At 40.5% G+C, this 27,578-nt stretch overlaps 1 protein-coding gene across 1 annotated transcript; it reads left to right on the top strand.

Moving 5' to 3' along the window:
- Positions 1 to 104: 104 nt before the first annotated feature.
- On the top strand, positions 105 to 26,183 carry LOC128052434 (high mobility group protein B2-like). The gene is made up of 3 exons (XM_052644997.1): positions 105 to 171; positions 16,208 to 16,917; positions 26,016 to 26,183. The coding sequence occupies exons 1-3, from the start codon at positions 105 to 107 to the stop codon at positions 26,181 to 26,183; spliced, it is 945 nt and encodes a 314-aa protein (XP_052500957.1).
- The last annotated feature ends 1,395 nt before the right edge of the window (positions 26,184 to 27,578 follow it).

Below are 27,578 nucleotides of genomic sequence, written 5' to 3'. Positions count from 1 at the left end.
GTCAGCCCAGTGGAGAGCTCTGAAGCAAAGACTTCCCTTTAGAGGTACCTCATCTCATGTTAAGTAGAAATAGCCAGGCCCTGGTAGTCCCAGCATGTTCGACCATGGACTGTGGACCTCCTGGAAAAGTGGGCCCTCAGCTCCAGCAAGAGTGTCCCAGGTGGCTCAGTGGTAAAGAATTAGCTTGCCAGTGCAGGAGACTCAGGAGATACAGGTTCGATCCCTGGGTCAGGAAGATCCCCTGTGGCAGGAAATGGCAACCCACTGCAGTATTCTTGCCTGGGAAATCCCATGGACAGAGGAGCCTGTCGGGCTCAGTCCATGGAGTTGCAAAGAGTCGGACGTGACTGAGCAACTGAGCAGACAGACATGCACGCAGCTGGAACTTAAGCCCAAGAGGGTCCCGAAGGCGCTGCACAGACAGGCTGTCAACCACCTGCCCTGTATATCACAAAGAGTTCTCTCTGTAAATAGGTCTGAACAGCTCCCCTCCTTGGCTTCCACAACACCAAATGAGAAGAACACATTTTCTTACAAAGTCCTTAGGTATACAGTGTGTCCCAGAACTGCTTGGGAGAAAACTGATGAAATGATGATAAAGCATCACAGATCTCAGTGAATTAGAATTGAGCTAAGATACCTCTTAGACAAACTACTCCAACTATTAATAAGATGGTTTGGAGAAATATTCACTGCTTTAGTACGTTTTCTCCCACTTTGTGGAGAAGAAAAAACAAACATCCAAGTATTACTGAGTGAGTGAGTGATAGTCACTCAGTCATGTCCGACTCTTTGCGACCCCATGGCTTGTAGCCTGCCAGGCTCCTCCTGTCCATGGGATTTTCCAGGCAAGAATGCTGGAGCAGGTTGCCATTTTCTTCTCCAAAGTATTACTGAGTCTTTTCCAAAAGAAACTTCTTCTTTCTACCTGTCCACAGTGTGGAAGACATTGCAACCACTTCCTCTAAATAAATTATCTTCGAGAAGGTTACACTTTGTTTGATAACCATATGTCAGATAGAACTCCTCTACTAGTATTCATTTATTATTATAGCTATTATTGTTGTGGTTGCTGTTGTTACAGCATTTAGCAGTTGCCATGCAAGGCAGAACGAGTCAAGGTGGAATCTAAAGTCATCAGTGCAAAAGATTCCACTTTTATTTTCAAATTCAATGGAGTCAGTAGCAAGTATACATGCTCAAAAGGGAAATAGACCTGCTATCTCTAATACCTTCCCAATCAAGGAAAAGGAAATAAATCCCCAGAATACTGAGTGAAAATGACAGGGTGTAATATCTTGGCAGGTCTCTCCTATTTGAAAACTGGCTGCATTAGTGAGTCATATAAATAATTAAGCAAGCACTTGCCACCTGCAGGAAACAGAAAGTGAAGAATAATATCAAGTATCTCTCAACTCTAACTGCAAAAAAAATCATTTTCCCTGGAAATCCTTGGAAAGTAGTTCCAAATGGATACGCTGGCTCAAAATTAATTCCCTTTGTTTTACAAGTTGAGACATAGCACTTTTCAAAACTTTATCTACCCACCTTTGATGGTTATACATTCTTCCTTAGGTTCTCTATTTTATTTTTCAATCAACTTCCCTCTCCTCAACAGACACACTGTATTTTTACTTGTAGTATGATTATGGAAATAGACCGTGAATCACAAGAACCAGGTTTGACACTCATGTCTGCTATTGAATAGTCTGCCTTGCGTGCATGCATGCTGTCGCTTCAGTCATGTCTGACTCTTTGGGACCCTATGGACTTAGCCCACCAGGCAATAACCCTGGAAGTGGGTTGCATGCCCTCCTCCAGGGGATCTTCCTGACCTAGGGATCGAAGCCACGTCTCCCATGTCTCCTGCAGGGGTAGGAGGTTTCTTTACCACCAGTGCCACCTGGGACACCCATTCTGCCTTAGGATTTTTTTTTTAATATAATTTTATTCATTTATAGCTGTGCTGGTCTTCGTTGCTGCAGCAGCTTTTCTCTGGTTGTGGAGGGCCAGGGCTACGCTTCCTTGCAATGTCTGAGCTTCTCACTGTGGTGACTTTTTTGAGGAGCTTGGGCTCTAGAGCACAGACCTAATGGCTGTGGCACAGGTGATGCTAGTAGTAAAGAACCCACTTAATGCAGGAGCTGTGGGTTCAATCCCTGAGTTGGGAAGTTCCCTGGAGTAGGCAATGGCACCCTATTCTAGTATTCTTGCCTGCAAAATTCCTTGGGCAGACAAGCCTGGCGGGCTACAGTCTATGGGGCCACAGAGAGTCAGACATGACTGAGCACAGAGAACTTGGATGGGCTTAGTTGCTCCACGGCATGTGGGGTCTTCCCAGATCAAGGATCAAACCATGTCTCCTGCATTGGCAGGAGGATTCTTTACCACTGAGCCACCAGGGAAACCTTACATTAGTTAATTTCTCATTTAAATTGAGTTTGATTCAGTGTCCTCAAAAGCTCAAGTAATGATTGACTAAAATGTAAATATTTAAACAAAGATATCCTTTCTGTATTCTGCCTCCAAAGTACCAGCCATAGTCTCTCTGTTCAAATAGTTTCATCTAAGAAAAAGAAAAAAACATATAAAATACACTAAGGAAAAAGAAAAAATCCAATTAGGAATTATGAGCCCCTTGCCTGTGTAACTGCAATGGAAATAGCAGGACAGCCGTTTGGAATACCTGCTTAAGATGAATCTGATTGTGCACACAACAACAACAACAACAACAACAAAAAAAAAAGAAAAGCAAAAATTCAAGACAGTGACTCGGGCAACATTTAAAACAAAGGCTTCCCTGGTGGCTCAGACAGTAAAGAATCCGCCTGCAATGGGAGAGACCTGGGTTTGATCCCTAGGGTTGGGAGGATCCCCTGGAGGAAGGCATGGCAACTCACTCTAGTATTCTTGCCTGGAGAATCCCCATGAATGAAGGAGCCTGGTGGGTACAGTCCATAGAGTCACAAAGAGTCAGACACGACTGAGTAACTAAGCACATACACACACAACCCTTTCACTGATGACAGGCTTCCCATGTTGTACAGTGTTTAGGAATCCACCCACCAGTGCAGGAGGTGCAAGAGAGGCAAGCTCAGTCCCTGGAGCAGGAAAGATCCCTGGAGTATGAAATAGCAACCCACTCCAGTATTCTTACCTGGGAAATCCCATGGACAGAGAAGCCTAGGGGGCTACCGTCCATGGGGTCGCAAAGAGTCGGACACAGCTAAGCAATTGGGCACACATACACCCTTCATTGAGCTTTGTGTTACATCCTAGATTCTGTACTAAAACTTTACTGACATTATTCCTTTTAAATCTCACAACAAGGTTAAGAAGTAGATGTTTAAATCCTCATTCTAGAGATGAGAAAAATTAAAACTTGGTGGATTAAGATACCTTACACAGTAAAAGTCCCAGAATTCAAAAGCAGCTTTGTTTTACTTCTAAATCTGTACTATAGTGACTCCACATAAAGCAGAGGAACTATGCTGCTGCTGCTGCTGCTGCTGCTGCTGCTGCTAAGTTGCTTCAGTCACGTCCGACTCTGTGCGACCCCATAGACGGCAGCCCACCAGGCTCCCCCGTCCCTGGGATTCTCCAGGCAAGAACACTGGAGTGGGTTGCCATTTCCTTCTCCAATGCATGAAAGTGAAAAGTGAAAGTGAAGTCGCTCAGTCGTGTCTGACTCTTAGCGACCCCATCGACTGCAGCCCACCAGGCTCCTCTGTCCATGCAATTTTCCAGGCAAGAGTACTGGAGTGGGGTGCCATTGCCTTCTCCAGAGGAACTATGCTATTGGCCCTCAAACATTAATGTGCATCAGAGTCACCTGAAAAATGTTAAAACAGATTGCTGAGCCCATCTAAACCAATGGATTCCAGGCTTTTAGATTTAAGGAAGTAAAAACAAAAAATTTAATAAAGTTTGACAGATCACCAAATTTTATTATACTGAGTTGTTACATAAATACACACAGCAAAACAAACAAAACATATTCTAGTATCTGTATAATTCGTTTTTTCTTATTTTTTTAAACTAAGACATAATTTACATATTAGAAAATTAGCACTGCAAGTTTCAACAAATATATATATTCATGTAACCAGCACTACAATCAAAATATAGAACAGTCTCTTCATTCCAAAGAATGCCCCTGTGCTTCATTATAATAAACCCCTTCCCCACAACTAGTCCCCAGCTATCACAAGTTTGTTTTCTCTTTCTACAGTTTTACCTTTTACAGAATGTAACATAAGTGGAATCATTCAGTCCATAGCCATTTAAGTTTGGCTTCTCTTGCTTAGTAAAATGGATTTGAGATTCATCTAGTTTGTTTTGTGTAATTTGTATACAGGTATACAATCTAGAAATATAGATATACACCCGGTTCTCAAAGTTCGCTTTATACTTCTTCCCTCTTACAAAAAAACCTACACCAGTATCTGTTTTCACTAACCAAAAGAAATTCAAAACAGAATTTTGCTTTTACAAAAAAAAAGGTGAAAAGTAAATACTATTCAGTGTTTTTTTGTAGCAAGATCTTACAGAGGCAGCTTGTACCCAGAGCTGGGAATGGCCCCACCAAGCTCCTTCCCCTGACCTAGACACAGCATCTCTGCAGCAAGCTGCTGTAGCTTTGAACTGTGACTATTAGTCTCTAGACTTTATCTCAATTTATTTTGTGTATCTGTTAGTAATATGTGTCTTAAGGTAATTGCTACCACTCTTTACACCATATTGACTAGTTTACAGAAGGTCCCATAGGAACTCTCAAATAGCAGGGAGACCTGGATTCCATTGTATGGATATATCACAGTTGGTTTAACTAGTCCCCACTGAAGAGTATTTGTGTTGTGTCTTGCTGCTACTGCTGCTGCTGCTGCTGCTAGGTCGCTTCACTTGTGTCCAACTCTTTGCAACCCTATGGATGGTAGCCCACCAGGCTCTATCCATGGGATTCTCCAGGCAAAAATACTGAAGTAGGTTGCTGTGCCCTCTTCCAAAGGATCTTCCCTACCCAGGGATGGAATTTGAGTCTCTCAAGTCTCCTGCATTGACAGGTGGGTTCTTTACCACTAGAGCCACTTGGTAAGTCCTTGGGTTTTTTCCATGTTGGAGTAAATATTTTAAAAGCTGTTATAAATATTCACATACATGTTTCTGAGTGTGCAGTTAGGAATGGGATTGATTCATGATATGATAAGGGTATGCTGAACTAACTATACAAGAAACTCCCCAACTGTTATTCAAGATGGCTGCATCATTTCATATTCCCACCAGCAACACAGTTGTTCCATACTCACCAAGACTTAAGACTGTCAGTTGTTTAGTTTGTTTTTAACCTTCGCCATTCTACTAAGTGGATAATGAGACCTGAGTGCAGTTATAAGTTGTACTTCACTAATGAATAATGATTTAGAGCATCTTTTTGTATCTTAAAAACGTGTTCTTTTTCAAAATTGTTTGTCCATTCTCATTTCTTTGTTTTTCTAAAATCAACTTGTTAATTTCTATAAAAAGTCCTGCAGGTATTCTGAATGTCATTATACTGATTCTACAGATCAATTAAGGTATGAACAAAATCAGTTCTCCCAGTCCATGAGTATGACATAGCACTCCTTGACTTCTTTTATCAGTATCTTTTTGTTCTCAGCATACAGATCTTGAATACATTTTGTAATATCCATACCTAAATGTACACTTTTTGGTGCTATTGTAATGATATTTCTAAAATTTCAAACTTTTCACTGCTAGAATATCAAAAATTTAATTTTCAAAGATGTTTTAGTGCTGAAAGTGAGAAAGTAGTTTCAATAAGTATTTTTGCTTTAGTGACTAAGAAGGTAAAATGAGGGAAACACAGTAAGAAAGGAGCTTCAGGTTCTAGTTCAGTTCAGTTCATTTCAGTTCAGTTCAGTTGCTCAGTCGGGTCCGACTCTTTGTGACCCCATGAATCGCAGCACGCCAGGCCTCCCTGTCCATCACCAACTCCCGGAGTTCACTCAAACTCATGTTCATCGAGTCAGTGATGCTATCCAGCCACCTCATCCTCTGTCATCCCCTTCTCCTCCTGCTCCCAATCCCTCCCATTATCAGGGTCTTTTCCAACGAGTCAACTCTTCGCATGAGGTGGCCAAAGTACTGGAGTTTCAGCTTCAGCATCAGTCCTTCTAATGAACACCCAGGACTGATCTCCTTTAGGATAGACTGGTGGATCACCTTGCAGTCCAAGGGACTCTCAAGAGTCTTCTCCAACACCACAATTCAAAAGCATCAATCCTTTGGTGCTCAGCCTTCTTCACAGTCCAACTCTCACATCCATACATGACCACTGGAAAACCATAGCCTTGACTAGACAGACCTTTGTTGGTAAAGTAATACCTCTGCTTTTCAAGATACTATCTAGGTTGGTTATAACTTTCCTTCCAAGGAGTAAGCATCTTTTAATCTCATGGCTGCAATCACCGTCTGCAGTAACTTTGGAGCCCCCAAAAATAAAGTCTGACATGTTCTGGAGAATGGAGCAAACCTAACGAATTAAAGGGCAAAGATGCCTAAATACACTTCTGATGTTATTCAGTTATCCCTTGGAGCTCTCATGGTTCTGAGACCTTCAGATATGTGCCTTCTTTTTGACAGTCAGGCCTCAAATTACATGCTCTGTGTGCTTAGTTGCTCAGTTGTGTCCAACTCTTTGCAACCCCATGGACTGTAGCCCACCAGGCTCCTCTGTCCATGTGTATTCTCCAGGCCAGAATACTAGAGTGGATTGCCATTCCCTTCTCTAGAGGATATTCCCAACCCAGGGATTGAAACCAGGTCTCCTGCATTGCAGGTGGATTCTTTACCTTCTGAGTGACCAGGGAAGCCCCAAATTACAGGCAACTCAGCCCAATCTCAACCCAATCTCAGCCCCACATCATATCATTTTCTTTCAATTCACTCTGTTTTTGTTTTTTTTCATGACCTTTTTATGCTTGATCTTTGCTTTTTATTGACTTTGATTATTTTGCGGCTTTCCTCACTAGTTTTGTTTACTACTACATCAAAGTAATTAGAACAATGTCTGATGCATAGAAGGTATTGAGATATGTTTATTAAATGAAAAAAATTACTGATATAAGAATGAGCTGCAAACCTGTGTTCAAATCAATGTCACCTAAGCACTCATAGAAAAAAAAATTGTTATGACCTATTAAATTTTTCAGAATCATAAAAAAATGATCTGCAAAATAAACATTTTTAAATATAACAAAAACACTCTTAAAAGAGCAAAAAAAAATCATTAAGTTCTAGAATTTTTTTTAAATGTGTAAGGCCTTCATAAAAGAAATAGAAAAATATTTATTACAGGACATAAAAGAAATCATGAATAAAGATTATATTCATGATTGAGAAATGCAAAGCCAAAAGTATATTCATTTTCCCTAAATAAAATTTTTAATGTATGTGCTTCCCAAGTTATCAGAGTGAGGGAATAAGAAAAGTGAGGGCCTGGACATGGATGCAAATTTTAAAAGGACACAAAAAACACGGTAATCAAGATCAATAAATATTTAATTGCAATGTTTCTTAAAAATCAAAATTAATCAAAAATTAGTGATAGACGAGTGCCTGAAGAACTATGGATGAAGGCTAGTGACATTGTACAGGAGGCAGTGATCAAGACCATCCCCAAGAAATAGAAATGCAAAAAGGCAAAATGACTATCTGACAAGGAGTTACAAATAGCTGAAAAAAGAAGAGAAGCTAAAGGCAAAGGAAAAAAGGAAAGATATACCCATGTGAATGCAAAGTTCCAAAGAATAGCAAGAAGAGATAAGAAAGCCTTCCTCAGTGATTAGTGCAAAGAAATAGAGGAAAACAATAAAATGGGAAAGACTAGAGATCTCTTCAAGAAAATTAGAGATACCAAGGGAACATTTCATGCAAAGATGGGCTCAATAAAGGACAGAAATGGTATGGACCTAAAACAAGCAGAAGATATTAAGAAGAGGTGGCCAATAATACACAGAAGAACTATACAAAAAAGATCTTCACAACCCAGATAATCATGATGGTGTAATCACTCACCTAGAGCCAGACATCCTGGAGTGTGAAGTCAAGTGGGCCTTAGGAAGCATCACTACAAACAAAGGTAGTAGAGGTGATGGAGTTCCAGTAGAACTATTTCAAATCCTAAAAGATGATGATGTGAAAGTGATGCACTCAATATGCTAGCAAATTTGGAAAACTCAGCAGTGGCCACGGGAGAAGGCAATGGCAACCCACTCCAGTACTCTTGCCTGGAAAATCCCATGGACGGAGGAGCCTTGTAGGCTGCAGTCCATGGGGTAGCTTGGAGTCTGACACTTCACTTTCACTTTTCACCTTCATGCATTGGAGAAGGAAATGGTAACCCACTCCAGTGTTCTTGCTTGGAAAATCTCAGGGATGGGGGAGCTTGGTGGGCTGCCGTCTATGGGGTCGCACAGAGTCGGACACGACTGAAGTGACTTAGTAGCAGCAGCAGCAGTGGCCACAAGGCTGGAAAAGGTCAGTTTTCATTCCAATCCCAAAGAAAGGCAATGCCAAAGAACGTTCGAACTACTGCACAACTGAACTCATCTCAGATGCTAGTAAAGTAATCCTCAAAATTATCCAAGCCAGTCTTCAGTATATGGACCATGAAGTTCCAGATATTCAACCTGGATTTAGAAAAGGCAGAGGAACCAGAGATCAAATTGCCAAGATCCATTGGATCACAGAAAAAGCAAGAGACATCCAGAAAAACATCTATTTCTGCTTTATTGACTATGCCAAAGCCTTTGACTGTGTGGATCACAACAAAATTCTGAAAGAGATGGGAATACCAGACCACCTGACCTGCCTCCTGCGAAATCTGTATGCAGGTGAGGAAGCAACAAACTGGACATGGAACCACAGACTGCTTCCAAATTAGGAAAGGAGTAAGTCAATGCTGTATAGCGTCCCCCTGTTTATTTAACTTATATGCAGAGTACATCATGCAAAATGCCAGCCTGGATGAAGCATAAGCTGGAATCAAGATTTCTGGGAGAAATGTCAATAACCTCTGATATGTAAATGACACCACCCTTATGCAGAAAGTGAAAAAGAACTGAAGAGCCTCTCGATGAAAGTGAAAGAGGAGAGTGAAAAAGCTGGCTTAAAACTCAACATTCAGAAAACGAAGATCATGGCATCTGGTCCCATCACTTCATGGCAAAGAGATGGGGAAACAATGAAAACAGTGTGAGACTTTATTTTCTTGGGCTGAAAAATCACTGCAGATGGTGACCGCAGCCATGAAATTAAAAGACAATTGCTCTTTTGAAGAAAAGCTATGACCAACCTAGATAGCATATTAAAAAGCAAAGACATTACTTTGCCAACAAAGGTCCATCTAGTCAAAGCTATGGTTTTTCGAGTAGTCACATATTGATGTGAGAGTTGGACTATAAAGAAAGCTGAGTGCCAAAGAACTGATGCTTTTGAACTGTGGTGTTGGAGAAGACTCTTGAGAGTCCCTTGGACTACAAGGAGATCCAACCAGTCCATTCTAAAGCAAATAAGTTCTGAATATTCATTGGAAGGACTGATGCTGAAGCTGAAACTCCAACACTTTGGCCACCTGATGCAAAGAACTGACTCATTGGAAAAGACCTTGATGCTGGGAAAGACTGAAGGCTGTAGGAGAAGGGAACAACAGAGGATGAGATGGTTGGATGGCATTGCTGACTCGATGGACATGAATTTGAGTAAGCTCTGGGAATTGGTAGTGGATGGGGAAGCCTGGCATGCTACAGTCCATGGAGTCACAGAGATTTGGACATGACCTAGCAACTGAACTGAATTGATTAATTAACAGTGTAAAAATTACTAACACATATATGTGGAATCTAGAAAAATGGTATAGATGACCTTATTTGCAAAGCAGTAACAGAGACACAGACATAGAGAATAAATGAATGGATACCAAGGGGGAAGGGAGAGGGTGAGATTGGAACTGATATATATACATTACTATTTATAAAGGTAACTAATGAGAACCTCCTGTACAGCACCGGGAACTTTACTGGATGGCTTCTGGTATCCTAAATGGGAAAGAAATCCAAAAAAGAAGTGATGCAGGTATACATATGGCTGCTTCACTTTGTTGTACAGCAGAGACTGACAGCAGGGTAAAGTAACTATACTCGAAAAAAAAGAAAAAAGGCGGGGGGGGTGGGGGAAGACATGGCATCTTTTTAACACTCCAGGTACAAAAATGTATGTTCAGGGAGAAGAACCACCAACCAGATTTACAGTCCATGTCCCTCATCAATCTCCATGTCCACACCCTTGCTTTGTGGTAGTTTGGGATGGCCCCTTGGATTTGACTCACTTTGATTTCTTGACTCCTACCCTGGATTCATGCCTGTAGTCATGATACTGTGGACAATGGGTTCATTCATCTTGACCTTCAGATTTCCCCTGCCCCCTGCCACCTTTCCTGGGCAATTAACTTTACCCACATGCTCAATCTCAATCCCTATCCCGCCACCATCTCCCAGTTAGTTTCCTAGTTATAATCTCAACGCACTCTGACTTCTAGGTCCTTGTAAATTGTCACATGCATGGCTGTGTGGCCCTAGGAAGGAAGAACATATGTACTTTCCAATCCACAAGGTGAAATATAAAATCAATTAACAGAAAAAGACTCCTTTTTATATTATGGGAATTGAGCTATTACTGAAAAAATTGAATAAAGCTGAACTAAACTTTTGAGGAAAAAAAAGGAATTTCACCTGCTATTAAATTGAATACAAATTTTAAAAGGGATGCTGAGATACAGAATTTCTACTGATTACTTTATCAGCACCTAATGCTAACACATTTATGAAAGGCAATCAGTACAGCAAGTATATCATTCATCACAAAACTGAACAAAGAAAAGCATCTATAGTCAAAGGAAGTTTTTTTTCCGTCTCATTTGGCCCTGCCAAAAGCTTTTCTAAAGCATCCTGTAAACATGAGAAAAACAAGCTAACTATGCCTTTTCTACCATCAGAGGAAACCCCCGGTTTTCTGAAATGCAGCAGCATCTCCATCTTAACAAAACGAAGCTCTTACAGTGTGAAATTTAAGTTAGGTCAGTGAAAACTGACATGGTTAGCACACTCATTACTACCCATATCTGGAAACAACACAGTAAAAAAGAACATTTGCTGAGGCCAACTGACCCTCTCAGCAGTCATTTTACACATTTCCTATCTTCCCCAAAGCATTAATAATCTCATTTCTCAGTTATTAGACATTTATTTCTGGCAGATTACTTTCTAATTAAATTAACCTTATCAAACCAGTAGTAGTTTTAAGAAATGCAAGCAATATAATGAGTCGAGTTACAAAGATAGTGTCCAGAGAAATTTATTTTCCAGTGTTAATTTTTGGCTTGACATAAATTGCTAGCACAAGCCCTATAATAGTGCCACACCTCAACATGCTGGATGCTTTATGATGCCTTATTTGTGATGTCCTGAATACATTCTAGAGCTTATTATATTTTCCCTATTTCTGACCCATGAAAGATGGAATTTTATATATTTTCCACTTTGCACTGTTTAATTTGCTTGATATTATCAACAGAAAATGCATTCTATAGGTCATGGTTTCCTTTATTTCTTATAATCCATTCAAGACAGATAGCCCACACATCTTCAATTAATAATGCCAGAACCAAAGAACAAGAGGGAACATCGTTTATGTAGCAACTGGGCTGGGAATACTAACAAGCCTGGCACATCAATCATGGCAACATCCTGTAATTCCAAAGTTCACCTTGAAGTTTGCATTGCATTTTACCATTCCTTTTAAATGTGTCTTTGCCAAAGTAAGCAGCATAACTTTTTACTTCATTCTACTATAGTGAAGTGAAAGTTGCTCAGTCGTGTGACTTTTTGCAACCCAGGGACTGACTATACAGTCCACGGAATTCTCTAGGCCAGAATACTGAAGCGGGTAGCCTTTCCCTTCTCCAGGGGATCTTCCCAACCCAAGGATCAAACCCAGGTCTCCTGCATTGCAGGTGGATTCTTTACCAGCTGAGCCACAAGGGAAGCCCAAGAACACTGGAGTGGGTAGCCTATCCCTTCTCCAGAGGATCTTCCCAACTCAGCATTCCAGGCTTAACCAACTGAGCTATCAGGGAAGCCCAAAGTGAAAGTGAAAGTCGCTCACTTGTGTCTGATTCTTTGCGACCCCATGGACTGTCCATGGAATTCTCCAGACCAGAATACTGGAGTGGGTGGCCTTTCCCTTCTCCAGGGGATCTTCCCAACCCAGGAATCAAACTGGGTCTCCTGCATTGCAGGTGGATTCTTTACCAACGGAGCTATCAGGGAAGCCAACAAACCACAGCTTTATCAATATGCTAAATTTTCCAGTGACATACATATTTTGCCTCAAAACATTTTTCTTTCTTAATTAATTTGTTTTTATTAATGAATCCTAAAATTGCATGCAGGTACACTTTCTTTAAAACATGGAAAAACTAGTCTCCCAGATAGCAGAGGACAATATTTTTTTCTTTTTTATTGGACTCACATTGACTAAATAACCTTGGAAGTTCCAAATTGTGATGGTGATGAATAAGGCAACTGTCCATAAGATTTTTAGATATTACTCAAATTTGGCAATATGACGCAGATTTACTAACACAAATATATTATTTTCAATGCAATATAACTTCCATCTTATAAATGCCATACCTTAGCAGATTAAATTAGCAACTTGGTACAGATTCTCATTCTTTTTAGAACTTCAAGTTATATATTCTTTTTCAGTTATATTAAGACAGATCAATTTTTATAGTTATGCAGATAGTGTGTGATATAAGATTACTGCATCTATAGTGAAATATGTGTTATGCTCAGTCCTAGGTATTGGAGCACACCACTTATAAACTAGACAAAAATCCTTCTTTTGAGTCATTATAGTTTAGTTTGAATGTGGACAGAAAATAAATAAGTAACATTTAACATACAATGTTGTATGTTATAGGCTTCTCTGATAGCTCAGTTGGTAAAGAATCTGCCTACAATGCTGTTATATACATAGGGTTAAGTGCACTTCCTAGGTGGCAAAGTGGGTAAAGAATTCGCCTACAATGCAAGATACATGGGTTCAGTCCCTGGGTCAGAAAGTTCCTCTGGAGAAGGGAATGGCTACCCACTCAGTATTCTTGCCTGGGAAGTCCAATGGACAGAGGAGCCTGGAAGGCCATAGTCCCTGGAACTGCAGAGTCGGACATGTCTAAAGCAACTGAGCACAGACACATAGGGGTAGGTGCTATGAAAACATAAAACAGGAAAGAGGTTAGGGTCCACAAGAAGCAGGACTCTTGTTGCGTTTTTAAAAAGGGCAGAGTAAGAATTTACAGAGACAACACTTTTACATCAAAACCTGTTGAATGCATGGAAGAAGCCATGCATAGCGCTGAAGAGGAAGCACAAAGAACAGCAGGGCAATGGCTGTGAAGAGCATTTGGCAAGTCTGAGTACTAGTAAGTATGTTGAGAGGACCAGACAGAATAAATGAAAAGAGAAACAATAAAAAGGAAAGTCCAGAGAGATGAAAGGAGGAAGTGGTACTCTCTATGGTGACACCCTCTGGAGTTGTGTGGTTGTTCATGGCAGCTAACTCCAGGTGAGCTGGATTGCCTAGGACTTGGTGGGGTCCCAAAATGACTTTGTCTTTTACTCTGAGTAAAACAAAAAGACACTGGAAGATTTTGAGCCACACAGCAAAACGTTCAGACTTAAAATTTAGTAAGATTACACTTGCTGCCTAACTTCTTTCCTTAAAAATAGACAAAAAAGGGACTATAGAGGAAACTGGGAATCCTACTAGGAGGCTTGGTTTCATTAAGTTAGACAAGGCTGTGGTCCTAGTGTGATTAGATGGACTAGTTTTCTGTGAGTATGGTTTCAGTGTGTCTGCCCTCTGATGCCCTCTTGCAACACCTACCATCTTACTTGGGTTTCTCTTACCTTGGGCGTGGGGTATCTCTTCACGGCTGCTCCAGCAAAGCACAGCTGCTGCTCCTTACCTTGGACAAGGGGTATCTCCTTACCGCTGTGGTTCCTGACCTTCAACCTGGGATAGCTCCTCTAGGCCCTCCTGTGCCTGCTCAGCCACCGCTCCTCGGGGTTGCTCCTTCCGGCTGCCGGCCCTGGCCTCGGGCGTGGGTGACTCCTCCCAGCTGCTGCCCCTGGCCTCAGGCTCGGGGTGGCTCCTCAGGGTTACTGCCCCTGGCCTCGGGCACGAGGTGGCTTCTCCTGGCCTCCCCTGACCTCGGACGTGGGGTGTCTGCTCCCAGCCACTGCCACTGACCTCAGACGCAGGGTAGCTCCGCTCGGCCGCCACCCCTGACCTCCGACACAGGGTAGCTCCTCTCCACCATTCCTGGGCCGTCACAGCCTGGCACTCTAGGCCGCTGCCCCTGACCTCGGAGGTGGGGTAGCTCCTCTCGGCCACCCTTAGTGATTAAATTAGAGATGAAATTGCCAACATCTTCTGGATCATGGAAAAAGAAGGAGAGTTCCAGAGAAACATCTATTTCTGCTTTATTGACTATGCCAAAGCCTTTGACTGTGTGGATCACTACAAACTGTGGAAAATTCTTAAAGAGATGGGCATACCAGACCACCTGACCTGCCTCTTGAGAAATCTGTATGCAGGTCAGGAAGCAACAGTTAGAACTGGACATAGAACAACACACTGGTTCCAAATAGGAAAAGGAGTATGTCAAGGCTGTATATTGTCACCCTGCTTATTTAACTTCTATGCAGAGTACATCATCAGAAATGCTGGACTGGAAGAAACACAAGTGGAATTAAGATTGCCAGGAGAAATATCAATAACCTCAGATATGCAGATGACACCACCCTTATGGCAAAAAGTAAAGAGGAGCTAAAAAGCCTCTTGATAAAAGTGAAAGAGGAGAGCAAAAAAGTTGGCTTAAAGCTCAACATTCAGAAAACGAAGATCATGACATCTGGTCCCATCACTTCATGGGAAATAGATGGGCAAACAGTAGAAACAGTGTCTGAACAGTGGTGTTGGAGAAGACTCTTGAGAGTCCCTTGGACTGCAAGGAGATCCAACCAGTCCATTCTGAAGGAGATCAACCCTGGGATTTCTTTGGAAGGAATGATGCTAAAGCTGAAGCTCCAGTACTTTGGCCACCTCATGCGAAGAGTTGACTCATTGGAAAAGACTCTGATGCTGGGAGGGATTGGGGGCAGGAGGAGAAGGGGACGACAGAGGATGAGATGGCTGGATGGCATCACAGACTCGATGGACGTGAGTCTGAGTGAACTCCGGAAGATGGTGATGGACAGGGAGGCCTGGCGTGCTGCAATTCATGGGGTCGCAAAGAGTCAGACACGACTGAGTGACTGAAATGAACTGAACTGAACTGAACTGATAGGAGGCTATTGAAATAATCCAAGCCAAGAGATGGTGATGGCTTAGATGGGAGGGTTAGAATTGGAGATTGTGAGAAGATATTGGAACCTGATTATATTTTTTCAAAATCTGCTATTAGATTGACTAGAAGATGAGAGATAAATAGAAGAGTCAAAGACTGCTCCAGTCTGTAGCCTGAGGACTGGAAGAGTAAGACTGTCATTGATTGAAGTTGGCAAGATTGCTGGAAGAATGAGTTTCAAGGAGGAAAGCTCTGAACTCTTTTTAGACATACTAAGATGAGAGCTGCAGTTAGGGAGAGGTCTAGAGTGAAAACATACATTTGAGAGAATACAAAGTCTAGGGTGAAAAAACACATATGAGAGAGTACATTAACAAGAGAGAAGGTATTTAAGCCATTAGACTAGATGAAATTAACAAACATATTCTAAATTCACTGGTATAGGACCCAGAGGACCTGATTTTTGGTTTCAGCTACGTCGGTTTGGACATCACATAATTTTACTGTGGCTCTCACTTCTATATTCAAAATAGATAACCAACAAGCTCCTTCTGAAAAGAACATGAAAGTCTGTTCAACATTATGTGGCAGCCTGGATGAGAGGGGAGATTGGAGGAGAATGGATACATGGATATGTATGGCTGAGTTCCCTTGCTGTCCGCCTGCAACTGTCACAACACTGTTAACAGACTATACTTCAAAATAAAATAAAAAGTTTAAAAAGAATTTCAGGAACCAGTTCACGCCGGAGCCAGGGCAGCAGCGTAGCGGTCAGAAGCGGCCGCTGCGCGGAACTCGGAGGAAAATCTTTCACCAGGTGGACAGGCAGCCTCCGCCGCAGCAGCAGCATCGTGGGGAAGGGCGACCCCAACGAGCCGCGCGGCAAGATGTCTTCATACGTCTGCTTCGTGCAGACCTGCCGCGAGGAGCACAAGAAGAAGCGCCCCGACTCCTCAGTCAATTTCGCAGAGTTTTCCAAGAAATGTTCCGAGAGATGGAAGACCATGCCGGCCAAGGAAAAGTCCAAGTTCGAAGACATGGCAAAAAGTGACAAAGCTCGCTACGACAGGGAGATGAAAAATTATGTCCCTCCTAGAGGTGACAAGAAGGGAAAGAAAAAAGATCCCAACGCTCCGAAAAGGCCTCCATCTGCCTTCTTCCTGTTTTGCTCCGAACATCGCCCAAAGATCGAAAGTGAACACCCTGGCTTATCCACTGGGGATACTGCAAAAAAACTGGGTGAAATGTGGTCTGAGCAGTCAGCCAAAGATAAACAGCCGTATGAACAGAAAGCAGCTAAGCTAAAGGAGAAATACCAAAAGGATATTGCTGCATACCCTGCCAAGGGCAAGAGTGAAGCGGGGAAAAAGGGCCCTGGCAGGCCGACAGGCTCCAAGAAGAAAAATGAACCAGAAGATGAGGAGGAGGAGGAAGACGAGGAATGAATGGCTATCTTGTAATGATGTGTGTGGAGTGTGCGTGTGTGCTCAGGCAATTGTTTTGCTAAGAATGTGAATTCAAGTGCAGCTCAATATTAGCTTCAGTATAAAAACTGTACGGATTTTTGTATAGCTGATAAGATTCTTTGTAGAGAAAATACTTTTTTATAGATGCAAGTTGTGGCTTTTGAGGGGCTACTACATACAGTTAGAGTTTCAAGCTTCTGATGTTAAATGTTTCTAAATATTTAATGGTTTCTTTAATTTCTTGACTTGTGTATGGTAGCACAGCAAACTCATAGAAATTAGCATCAATAGCAACTTTTGGGTTTTCTAGAATGAGAATGTTGCGTTTTGTTTTTTTTAAAAAAATTTTGTAATAAAATTTTATATATTTAAAAAAAAAAGAATTTCACTGTGGCTGTAACTTCACATAGGTAAAATAAGAAACACTTTACCTCTTCTGTATCATAAATGTACTGTGAAGAACGAATAAGAGAGTATCTTTGAGCAAAACAATCAGAAAACATAAGCAATTATGTGAACAATTCAGGAATGTAAATACTTTAAGACAAAAATAAAGACAATTATATTCATTTTTAGGGAAAGGGAAGTCGCTCAGTCGTGTCCAACTCTTCGCGACCCCATGAACTGCAGCCCACCAGGCTCCTCCGCCCATGGGATTTTCCAGGCAAGAGTACTGGAGTGGGGTGCCATTGCCTTCTCCGATGAATGAGTCTACCTATTTGTAAAAATGTGACTGATGAAAACAGTGTAATCACAGTGTATCACACTGTGTGAGTTCAGTTGTCAAGAGGGAGCAACTCAAAGGACATCACACAATCTATAAACCAGCTGGAAGGAGCCATTTTTGAGCTAAATTCAAATCCAACTTCTATAATTTGCTCTCTCATTCTAGGGCAGAGTAGAAACTCTGCAAATCATATTTCTGGAAAGTTCTGCAAATAGGAGATACTAGAGGAAGACCTCAAAAATGGAAGATAAACAAGGGGCCCACCTTTTCTCATCTGCTCATCTTGTTTCTCTCAGCATCACCCTAGGCTTGCTTCCTCAGCCAAGCAATAGTGGTTTGTTTCATGGCCTCAACTGAATCTACTTTGCAGTGTTACCAACACTTGCACCATATGCCTTATTATGTGCCCTCAATGAACTTAGGAAGAGCCAGCCATAATTCTCCTCTGTGGGCTGAGTCCCAACTTCACCTTGATGTCTCTGAGTTTAGAGACATCAAGGCCATCTGACAAGCACCTCCAATTGCGAGGCCCAGATTTAAGCTTCACGGAGCCCCTTCTGTAATCATCCAAGTTTTAATCATTCTATCTCTTTTCCTTTCTTCTTCCAAATCTACAAATGGTAGCTACTTGTTACAATTGCTATTTCCATGATACGATTGTGTTTCTTTTTTTGTTTTTCTCAGTTCTAAATATCTAGCCAACAATTCTTAATGTTGAATTCCCTCTCTTAAAGTAACTTGTATGGTTTCTAACTCCTAATGAACTTTGACTTGCTGACACAATGCTATAGAGCCACTGGCATAGAGAGAATGGATCTAAAATATTTTCAATAAAAGACTTGCACAAAATAATACTTTTGAAAAATTGCAACTTATAATAGAACCTTAAAAATAAAATCCATAGTGTTTGTGGAAATCTAATAAAATAAAATACTTTTTAGAAATAAATCCACAAGGACAGGAATAATCAGGAGATGCTAAACAGAAAAATATGAAAAATTGGAAGCAGATGGAAAAATGACAACTGACCTAGAAAACTTGAGAATGCTAAAACGTTAGCCTGAGGGAAGAAAAAGCACAGAAGTAAGCACATTAGAACCAAAGAAATATTTCAGCAACTAGAGGCATGGGTACTTCTGAGCAATGAGTTCCCTGTGTTTTTTCCCTCTCCTCATATATCCCAGACTGGGTGCTGAAACCATAGGCAACCTAGAAGCAACAACAGGCACAAATAATTTCCCCAAGAAAATGCCTCCCTAATCCAGCCAAATACTCAGAAAAGGGGTAAATTATCAAGATAATTTTTTGAATTACACAATTACACAATAACCATTTTACTCCAGCCAGACATTAAAAAAAAAAAAAAAAACTGACCCCATCCATAGCTCTGCCAAAAGCCAAGTGAGGAATCTAGAATTCTAGCCTCACCAGGTTATAGCAAGCCACCCCAATTCTTCTACCAGGGAGGTTCCAGCGAAGGCTAAGAAAGGTTAAGGGACTTCTGCCCCTATGAATGGTCAAATGTCCTTCCCTGTGGAATCAGTGGAAACCATGTGGGAAACCTGGTCTTCCACACCCACCCAGAGGTATTGATGCCTCTGTGGCTTCCTGCTGAGCTGGTATCAGATGAGGCCTAGTGGAGAATCAGGTCTTTTGCCAACACTCAGTAGTAACACGGTACCACTGCACAACAGTGCTAGAGAGGCCATGTGGGGAATGATGAAAAACCATGCCACTCCCAGCAAGACCACTATTAGTGAATGCATTCTTGGAGAGTAATAGTAATAATTAGCTATTAATGGAGAGCTTCGCTCCCACCCTCACCCAGGAACAACAAAGAGCACCCCTCTACCACCAGTGTCAATGGAATTCAAGTGAGAACCCCACCTGACACAAATGGACTTCAGCAATAAATTTTAAAAATTATGTACCATGACCGTACAGTATGTTTACTCTGAGGAGGCTAGAATAGTCCAATATTAAAAAGTGAATCAATGTATACACCATATTAATAGGCTAAGAAAAATTACGTGACCATTATTATCTGATGCAGAAAAAGCAGTTGGCCACACCCACTACCTATTTAAACTACAAACTCTCAAACTAGACATAGAGAGGAACTTTCTCGTCTTGATGAAAATCCTCTACAAGAAGCCTCCAGATAACATCATATTTGGGCTTCCCTGGTGGCTCAGTGGTAAAAATCTGCATGCCAATGCAGGAGACATGGGTTCCATCCCTGGGGTGGGAAGATCCCCTGGAGAAGGAAATGGCAACCCACTCCAGTATTCTTGCCTGGGAAATCCCATGCACAGAGGAGGCTGCCAGGCCATAGTTCATGGGGTCATAAAAGAGTCAGACACAGTGTAGCAACTGAATAACAAAGGCAACATCATATTTAATGGTGAAAAACTAAAAGCTTTCCCTAAGATCACAAGACAGGATGTCTGCTCTCCTCACTCTATTCACCATAGTTCTGAAAGTTTTAGCCAGTGCATTATGGCAAGTGAAGGGAAGAAAAGGCATACAGAGAAGAAAGGGATCGAACCCACATCTACTGCATCTCCTGGGGCACTTGCAAGCACAGATTAGAAAGCAAGACGTAAAACTGTCCCTGTTTGCAGATGACGTGAGCATCTATTAAGGAAATTCAAATAAATTTTTTAAGCTGTTTAGTGAGTTCAGCAAGGTCACAGGATAATATAAAGTCAACATACAAAGATCAGTTGTATTTTTATATATTAGCAATGAACACACAGACACCAAAAATCATGGATTGGAAGACAACATATAGGGATGACCAGAATGATTAAGGTTTATCATAATCACTATCAAAATTCCAGTAAAACTTTTTGAAATGTCTAGTAGACAAGACTCTTCTATATAAAATGATTTTTTAAAATAGAATGAGAAGAATTCTTCTACCTGATTTCAAAGTTTATTTTATAGCCTACCTAAAGCAATCAAGACTGTGTGGTACTAACAGATGGATAGACATGTACATCACTGGAATGTCATAGAGAATCCGGAAATAGACCAACACAAGTATGGCTGATTAATTTTCTACAAAGGTATAAAAGAAATTTAATGGAATATGTATAATATCTTTCATAAATGGTACTGGAGTAAATGGACATCCATAAGTAAAAGAATGAACCTTAATGCAGACCTCAAACCTTATATAAAATCTGAAAGATCACAGCTTTAAATGTAAAACATAAAACTATAAAAAATAGATAACATAGGAGAAGACTTTGAGGATCTAAGGCTTGGTAAAGAGTCCTCAGAAATAATATCAAAAGTCTGATCCACAAAAGAAAAAACTTAATAAACTGGACTTCATCAAAGTTCAAAAGGAAAGTTTGCTCTGTGAGAGATTCTGTTAAGAAGATGAAAGACAAGCTGTATAATAGGAGAAAATATGTGACAAAGGACTTAGGTTTAGAGTATACAAAGAATTCTCAAAAAATCACCAGTTAAAAAAATTCAATTAAGGGACTTTCCTGGGGTCCAGTGGTTAAGACCCTATACTTCCACTGCAGGAGTCATAGACTCAGTCCCTGGTTGGGGAACTAGGATCCCGCATGCTGTGCAGTGCAGCCAAAAAAATTGTTTTAATTCAATTAAAAACTGGGGAAGAAACATAAACGGACATTTTACCAATGAAAATCCATAATGTCAAATGTGATACTACTTTAATTAAACTCCTTTTTATGGGACATAGGGAGAAAAGTAAAATAAAAGCTGTTTCCTATCACTATTCAACTCCCAAACATGGGCAGTACAATTAAAAGAACAGCAATATAATTTCTGTGTATTTACATCCCTCAGCATCCTTCCAACCTCAGAACATAGTCGTAAAAAATTGTATTCCAGTTTTAGTTAATCAATGCATCAAACTCGGGAAAGTGAATTAAACGTTTTTATGCCTACTACAAGTAAGACATACATAGGTGTTTTCTCATTTATTCATTTAAACTTTCTAACAAATTTGTGAGACCGATATTATTATCCTCTTCATACAAATGAGAAAATCAAAACTCTGGAAGTCTATGATAACTTGATAAGTCCATAAAGTTAGTTAAATAATGGATTCTGAATATATTAAATTCTATTTTTATTGTTATTTTTTATTGTTTAATTGCTAAGTCATGTCTAACTCTCTGCAACCAGGCTTCTCTGTCCATGGAATTCTCCAGGCAAGAATACTGAATTGCATTGCCATTTCCTTCTCCAGGGGATTTTTCTAACCCAGAGATCAAACCTGTGTCTCCTGCTGGGCAGGCAGATTCTTTACCACTGAGCCAGGAGGGAGGGATACCCTGTTGAATTCTATACAAATAATCTGTCTCATTTCTAACAGGAGATGATAGCACAATCTAATTTCAAAACACAATACTAGAGATTTCCACATTTGGTCAAGAAGAAGTAATAAGGACTGAATTTATTCTCTCACCAGAAATAAATTTAAAATTGTACATAAAATGTGAAATGATATCCACTAAGATCCTGGGTGTCAGTCAATGAAGAGGCCATGAGACACAGAGCTCAGTTAGAACCAGGTGGTCTCCCTGACTAGGAGAGATGAGGCAGGAAGGAAAGGAAACCAAGGTAACTAGGGTTTGCAAGAGAAACTGGGGGAGCAAAGAGAGTTGAACAAAGAAAATCTCTGAAAATCTACATAGTCTCTCTCAATTACCCAGTTATGTGCCAATTAGCACATGCATGTGAAGAAACTACCCAAGGCTGGGGAAAGGGCACCCAAGGGATTGGAGAAGGAATCAGCAAACTTCAGCCAGCGGGTCAGCCATCTGTTTTTGTAAATAAAATTTTATTGGAGTCAAACATATCATTCATATGCTCTAATGACTACTTCGTGCTAAACTAGCAGAGTTGAGTGGATGCAAGAGAATCTGTATGTCTCACCAAGCCTAAAATATTTACTATCTACATCCTTAAAAAATTTGCTGATCCTTGCATTTAAATGACCCCTCATCAAACCAAAACTAGGACTATGTAAAGGGAACATGGTGTCTAGGACACAAAATTTTAGAAGGCACACAAGCTCAGGTGCAGACCCTGCACTTGGATGAGCCTCAGAGTGCCGCCTTAGATTTTTCACCCTTGACAGGTGCACTGCCCAGAGCCAACACTCAAAAAAGGTCCTGGACGACAAGAAGAAAACTTGTGGCAGTACAAACGTCCTGTATCTTAACTGCATCAATGTCAATATCCTGGTTGTCATTTTGTCCTATTGTTCATAAAATATTATTGGGTTGGCCAAATCTTTCCACAAGGTGTAATGGAAACACTCGAAGGAACTTTTTCACTAACCCAGTACTATCAGGTTCAATAAAGGGAAAGGGCATGTGGGTTTTCTTTGTACTGTTTCTTACACCCGAATTTATTATTACTTCAAAAGTTTGATTAAAATTTTAAATGTTCTTCTATTAATAGTACATGTGAATTTTTTTTTTTAATGCACTCGATAATTTGCTCACCTCACTCTAGTTCTAGCTTTTTTCCATACAAAGCCAGGAATATAGCAGTTCACACCAGCTACAGACCAAAAGCTCATAATGCACAGGGCATTGGATAGAGCAGTCAGAGCAATTTGGCCTTAGTACTAGAAAAAAGAATCTGTCAGTAAAGAATATGCCTGCAATGCAGGAGACCACCTGCAGTGCAGGAGACGCAGGTTTGATCCCTGGTTCGGGAAGATCCCTTGGAGAAGGAAATGACAACCCATTCCAGTATTCTTGCCTGGAAAATCCCATGACCAGAGGAACATGGCAGGCTACAGTCCATGGGGTCACAAGGGTTGGACACGGCTGAGGGTCTAAACCACCACCACTGGAAAAAATTAGCCACAGATTAAAAGTATCGCTGGTCCCACCTAATAGAAATTAAAGGTGAGACCAAAATGGATCAAACTGTTTTCAGGTAACTTAACCATGTCCCAGAACAAAGCTCAAGAGTATGTAAAAGAATATAAATATATCTATCACCCAAAAAAGGTAAAAATTTAAATGTCTGGCATCTAGTAAAAAATTACCAGGCATGCAAAGAAGAAAAAAAAAGGTTCATGATGAGAGGAATCAATCGACTGAAATTGCCCCAACTTTTGCACATCACTGGTAGAAAGGTAAATTGGTAAAGTCACTGTGGTAAACAGTATGGAGGTTTCTCAAAAGCTAAAACTAGACCTACCATATGACCCAGCGATTCCACTCCTGGATACATATCAAAAATAAACTACACACACTCAAACACAATGGAATACTGCTGCTGCTGCTCCTGCTGCTAAGTCGCTTCAGTCATGTCCGACTCTGTTCGACCCCATAGACGGCAGCCCACCAGGCTCCCCCGTCCCTGGAATTCTCCAGGCAAGAACACTGGAGTGGGTTGCCATTTCCTTCTCCAATGCATGAAAGTGAAAAGTGAAAGTGAAGTCGCTCAGTCGTGTCCGACTCTTCGCGACCCCGTGGGCTACAGCCTACCATGCTCCTCCCCCATGGGATTTTCCAGGCAAGAGTACTAGAGTGGGGTGCCATTGCCTTCTCCAAATGGAATACTACTCAGCCATAAAAGAGAATGAAATATTGCCATTTGCAGCAATGTGGATGGACTTAAAGGGAATACTAAGTGAAGTAAGTCAGACAGAGAAAGAAAAATACTGTATGATATCACTTATATGTGGAATCCAAAAATACAAAAATCTATTAAATATAATAAAAAAAGAAGCACTCTCCCAGATATAGAGAATAAGCTAGTTGTTACCAGTGGGGAGAGAGAAGGGAGGTAGGCAGAATAAGAGGTAGAGGATTAAAAAGTAGAAGCTATTAGATATAAAATAAGCTACAAGGATGCACCATACAAAACAGGAAATATAGACAATATTTTATAAAAATACAAAATTTGTGAATCAAATTTAAAAATTGTGAATCACTGGATTGTACACCTAACAAAATATTTTATAGCAATTATGCTTCAATAAAAAAGAAACTGTCCCAGAAATGACACAGAAGAGAGAATTTGTAGAAAAAGAATGTTATTTTAGTTGCATTTTGTAAATTTAAGAATCTGGAGGAAAGACTGAATATGTGAAGCAGAGGCATAGAAAGCCTTTAAAAATGGGCACAAACCAGACTTCTAGAGATGAAAAGACAATGTCTGAGAGGAAAACACATTGTGTTATGGGAGAAAACACATTGCAAAAGAAAATGATTGATGAACTCAAAAACATTGCAATCAAAACTATCCACAATAAAACTGTGAGTATGTACTAAAAAAAAACAAATAAACAAACAAAAAAAAGAGAATTGATAAGCTGTGGGGCAATTTCAAGCAATCTGTAATACATGCAATTAGAATCCCAATTAGAAGAAAAGAGAAAAAAGGAATTACAAATGCATAGATCCAAAAAACTAAAAGCACAAAAAGATGTGGAAAATTATGTGAAAACACATCAAATCAAATTGCTCTGATAAAGAATCTGCCTGAAATGCAGGAGACTCCAGTTCAATTCTTGGATCTGGAAGATCCCCGAGAGAAGGAATAGGCTACCCACTCTAGTATTCTTGGGCTTTCCTGATGGCTCAGCTGGTAAAGAATTCATTCACCTTCAATGTAGGCAACCTGGGTTCAATCCCTTGGTTGCAAAGATAAAGGGAATAGCTACCCACTCTGGTATTCTGGCCTGGAGAATTCCATGGACAGAAGAGCCTGGCAGGCTACAGTCCATGGGGTCAGAGTCAGACACGACCGAATGACTCTCACTTTTACTTTATTAATTTAAAAAAGTAGTGCACTGGGATGACCCAGAGGGATGGTATGAGGAAGGAGGTGGGAGGGGGGGTTCAGGATAGGAAACACGTGTACACCAGTGGCAAATTCATGTTGATGTGTGGCAAAACCAATATAATATTGTAAAGTAAAAAATAATAATAATAAAAATTAACTGCATGAATTTAAAAAATAAATAAATAAAAAGCTTAATTTTTGTTGGAAAAAAACAGAAAAAAATACATGTTATATACACGGGCACACAAGTCCTATTGACATCATATTTGGATGGCAGCATATTTCACACTGAAAACAATACAAAAAAGACCAGAAAGCAATATCTTAAAACCCCTGAAAGAAAAAACAAAACATGTCAACCTATAATTCTTTATCCCAAGGAAACTATTTTTTTTCAAAACAATTACCCCTAATGAAGAAAGTCAGATTCCCTTATCAAAGAAAAAAGGAGTATATGTGTATGCATGTATGATTCTGTTTATATAACCTTCTGGAAAATGTGCAATCTAATCTACAGTGACAGAAGGCAGATCAGTGGTTGCATGAAGATGTGGAGGACAGAGAGAAGCAGGAGAGATTAAAGGGAGCAGAACTGAGCTACTGGGATGACGATGTCTCCACTGTCTTTAGAGCGGCTGTGATTTTACCAAATGTACACATATGTCACACCTACCAAAATGCTAAATATCTGAAGTTTGCTATGATTCAATAAAGTTATTTAAAAGTACATAATTTTATGGTACTGATGAACCTGTTTGTAGGGCAGTAATACAGACAGAGACACAGAGAACAGACGTGTGGACACAGCAGGAGAAGAGGACAGGGGGACGCGTTAAGAGAGAAGCATTGAAACATACACATTAGACGGAAGTGTTAGTCACTCATTGCTCAGTTGTGTCTGACTCTGCAGCCCCATGGACTGTAGCTCACCAGCCAGTGGGAATTTGCTGTATGACTTAGGGAGATCAAGTGTGGTCAGTCTAGAGGAGTGCGATGGGGTGGGATGTTGGAGGGAGGCTAATGAGGGAGAGGACATATGTATACCTATGGCTGATTCACGCTGATGTATAGCAGAAACCAATGCAACATTGTAAAGCAATTATCCTCCAATTAAAAATAAATAAATTTTTATGCCACATAGTTTTAGTATAAAAAAATACATGACATATGAGCCGTGAAGTACAAAAATAAAGCAAACATCTCTGAGCCCTACCAAGTTGGACTTCTCAAACCCATAACTTCTCCTTCCCTCCTCCAAGAAAGTAAATATTATTTTGCTTTTATTATATAATTATTATGTATTATATATAATTATGTATTCCAAGAAATTATTGTGGTTTTGATAAAAGTAAACAAATATCTTTTCTCTTTATATGTCTAAAGAATATAACATAGGGTGTTTCAAATCCAAATTAATGAAAGTTATGTCTTTCCAAACATTTTTCAATGTAACACACTAGTGACATGAAAAAACGACCTTATGTATTAATATCATTAGTAAGTCATCTTTTATTCTTATGAAATTTTAACCATATTGTTAGATTTTATTTAATCACATTTACTAATAATTCCACTTGCAGCCATTTCGGCTACTAACTGGATTTGAAGCTCTTCACTGTACATGATGCCCCTGCTCACCCAGCCCATATCATCTCATTTCTGACCAGTTCAGTCACTCAGTCGTGTCCAACTCTTTGCGACCCCATGAATTGCAGCACGCCAGACCTCCCTGTCCTTCACCAATTTCCAGGGTTCCTAAACTTATGTGCATCGAGTTGGTGATGCCTTCCAGCTATCTCATCCTCTGTCATCCCCTTCTCCTCCTGCCCCCAATCCCTCCCAGCATCAGAGTCTTTTCCAATGAGTCAACTCTTCGCATGAAGTGGCCAAAGTATTGGAGTTTCAGCTTCAGCATCATTCCTTCCAATGAACACCCAGGGCTGATCTCCTTTAGGATGGACTGGTTGGATCTCCTTGCAGTCCAAGGGACTCTCAAGAGTCTTCTCCAGCACCACAGCTCAAAAGCATCAATTATTTGGCACTCAGCTTTCTTCACAGTCCAACTCTCTCATCCATACATGACCACTGGAAAAACCATAGCCTTGAC

Source organism: Budorcas taxicolor, chromosome 1 (genome assembly GCF_023091745.1).
Source record: "Budorcas taxicolor isolate Tak-1 chromosome 1, Takin1.1, whole genome shotgun sequence".
Taxonomy (NCBI): domain Eukaryota; kingdom Metazoa; phylum Chordata; class Mammalia; order Artiodactyla; family Bovidae; genus Budorcas; species Budorcas taxicolor.
Note: the sequence above shows the minus strand (reverse complement) of the source record. Positions and strands in the feature narration are given on the sequence as shown.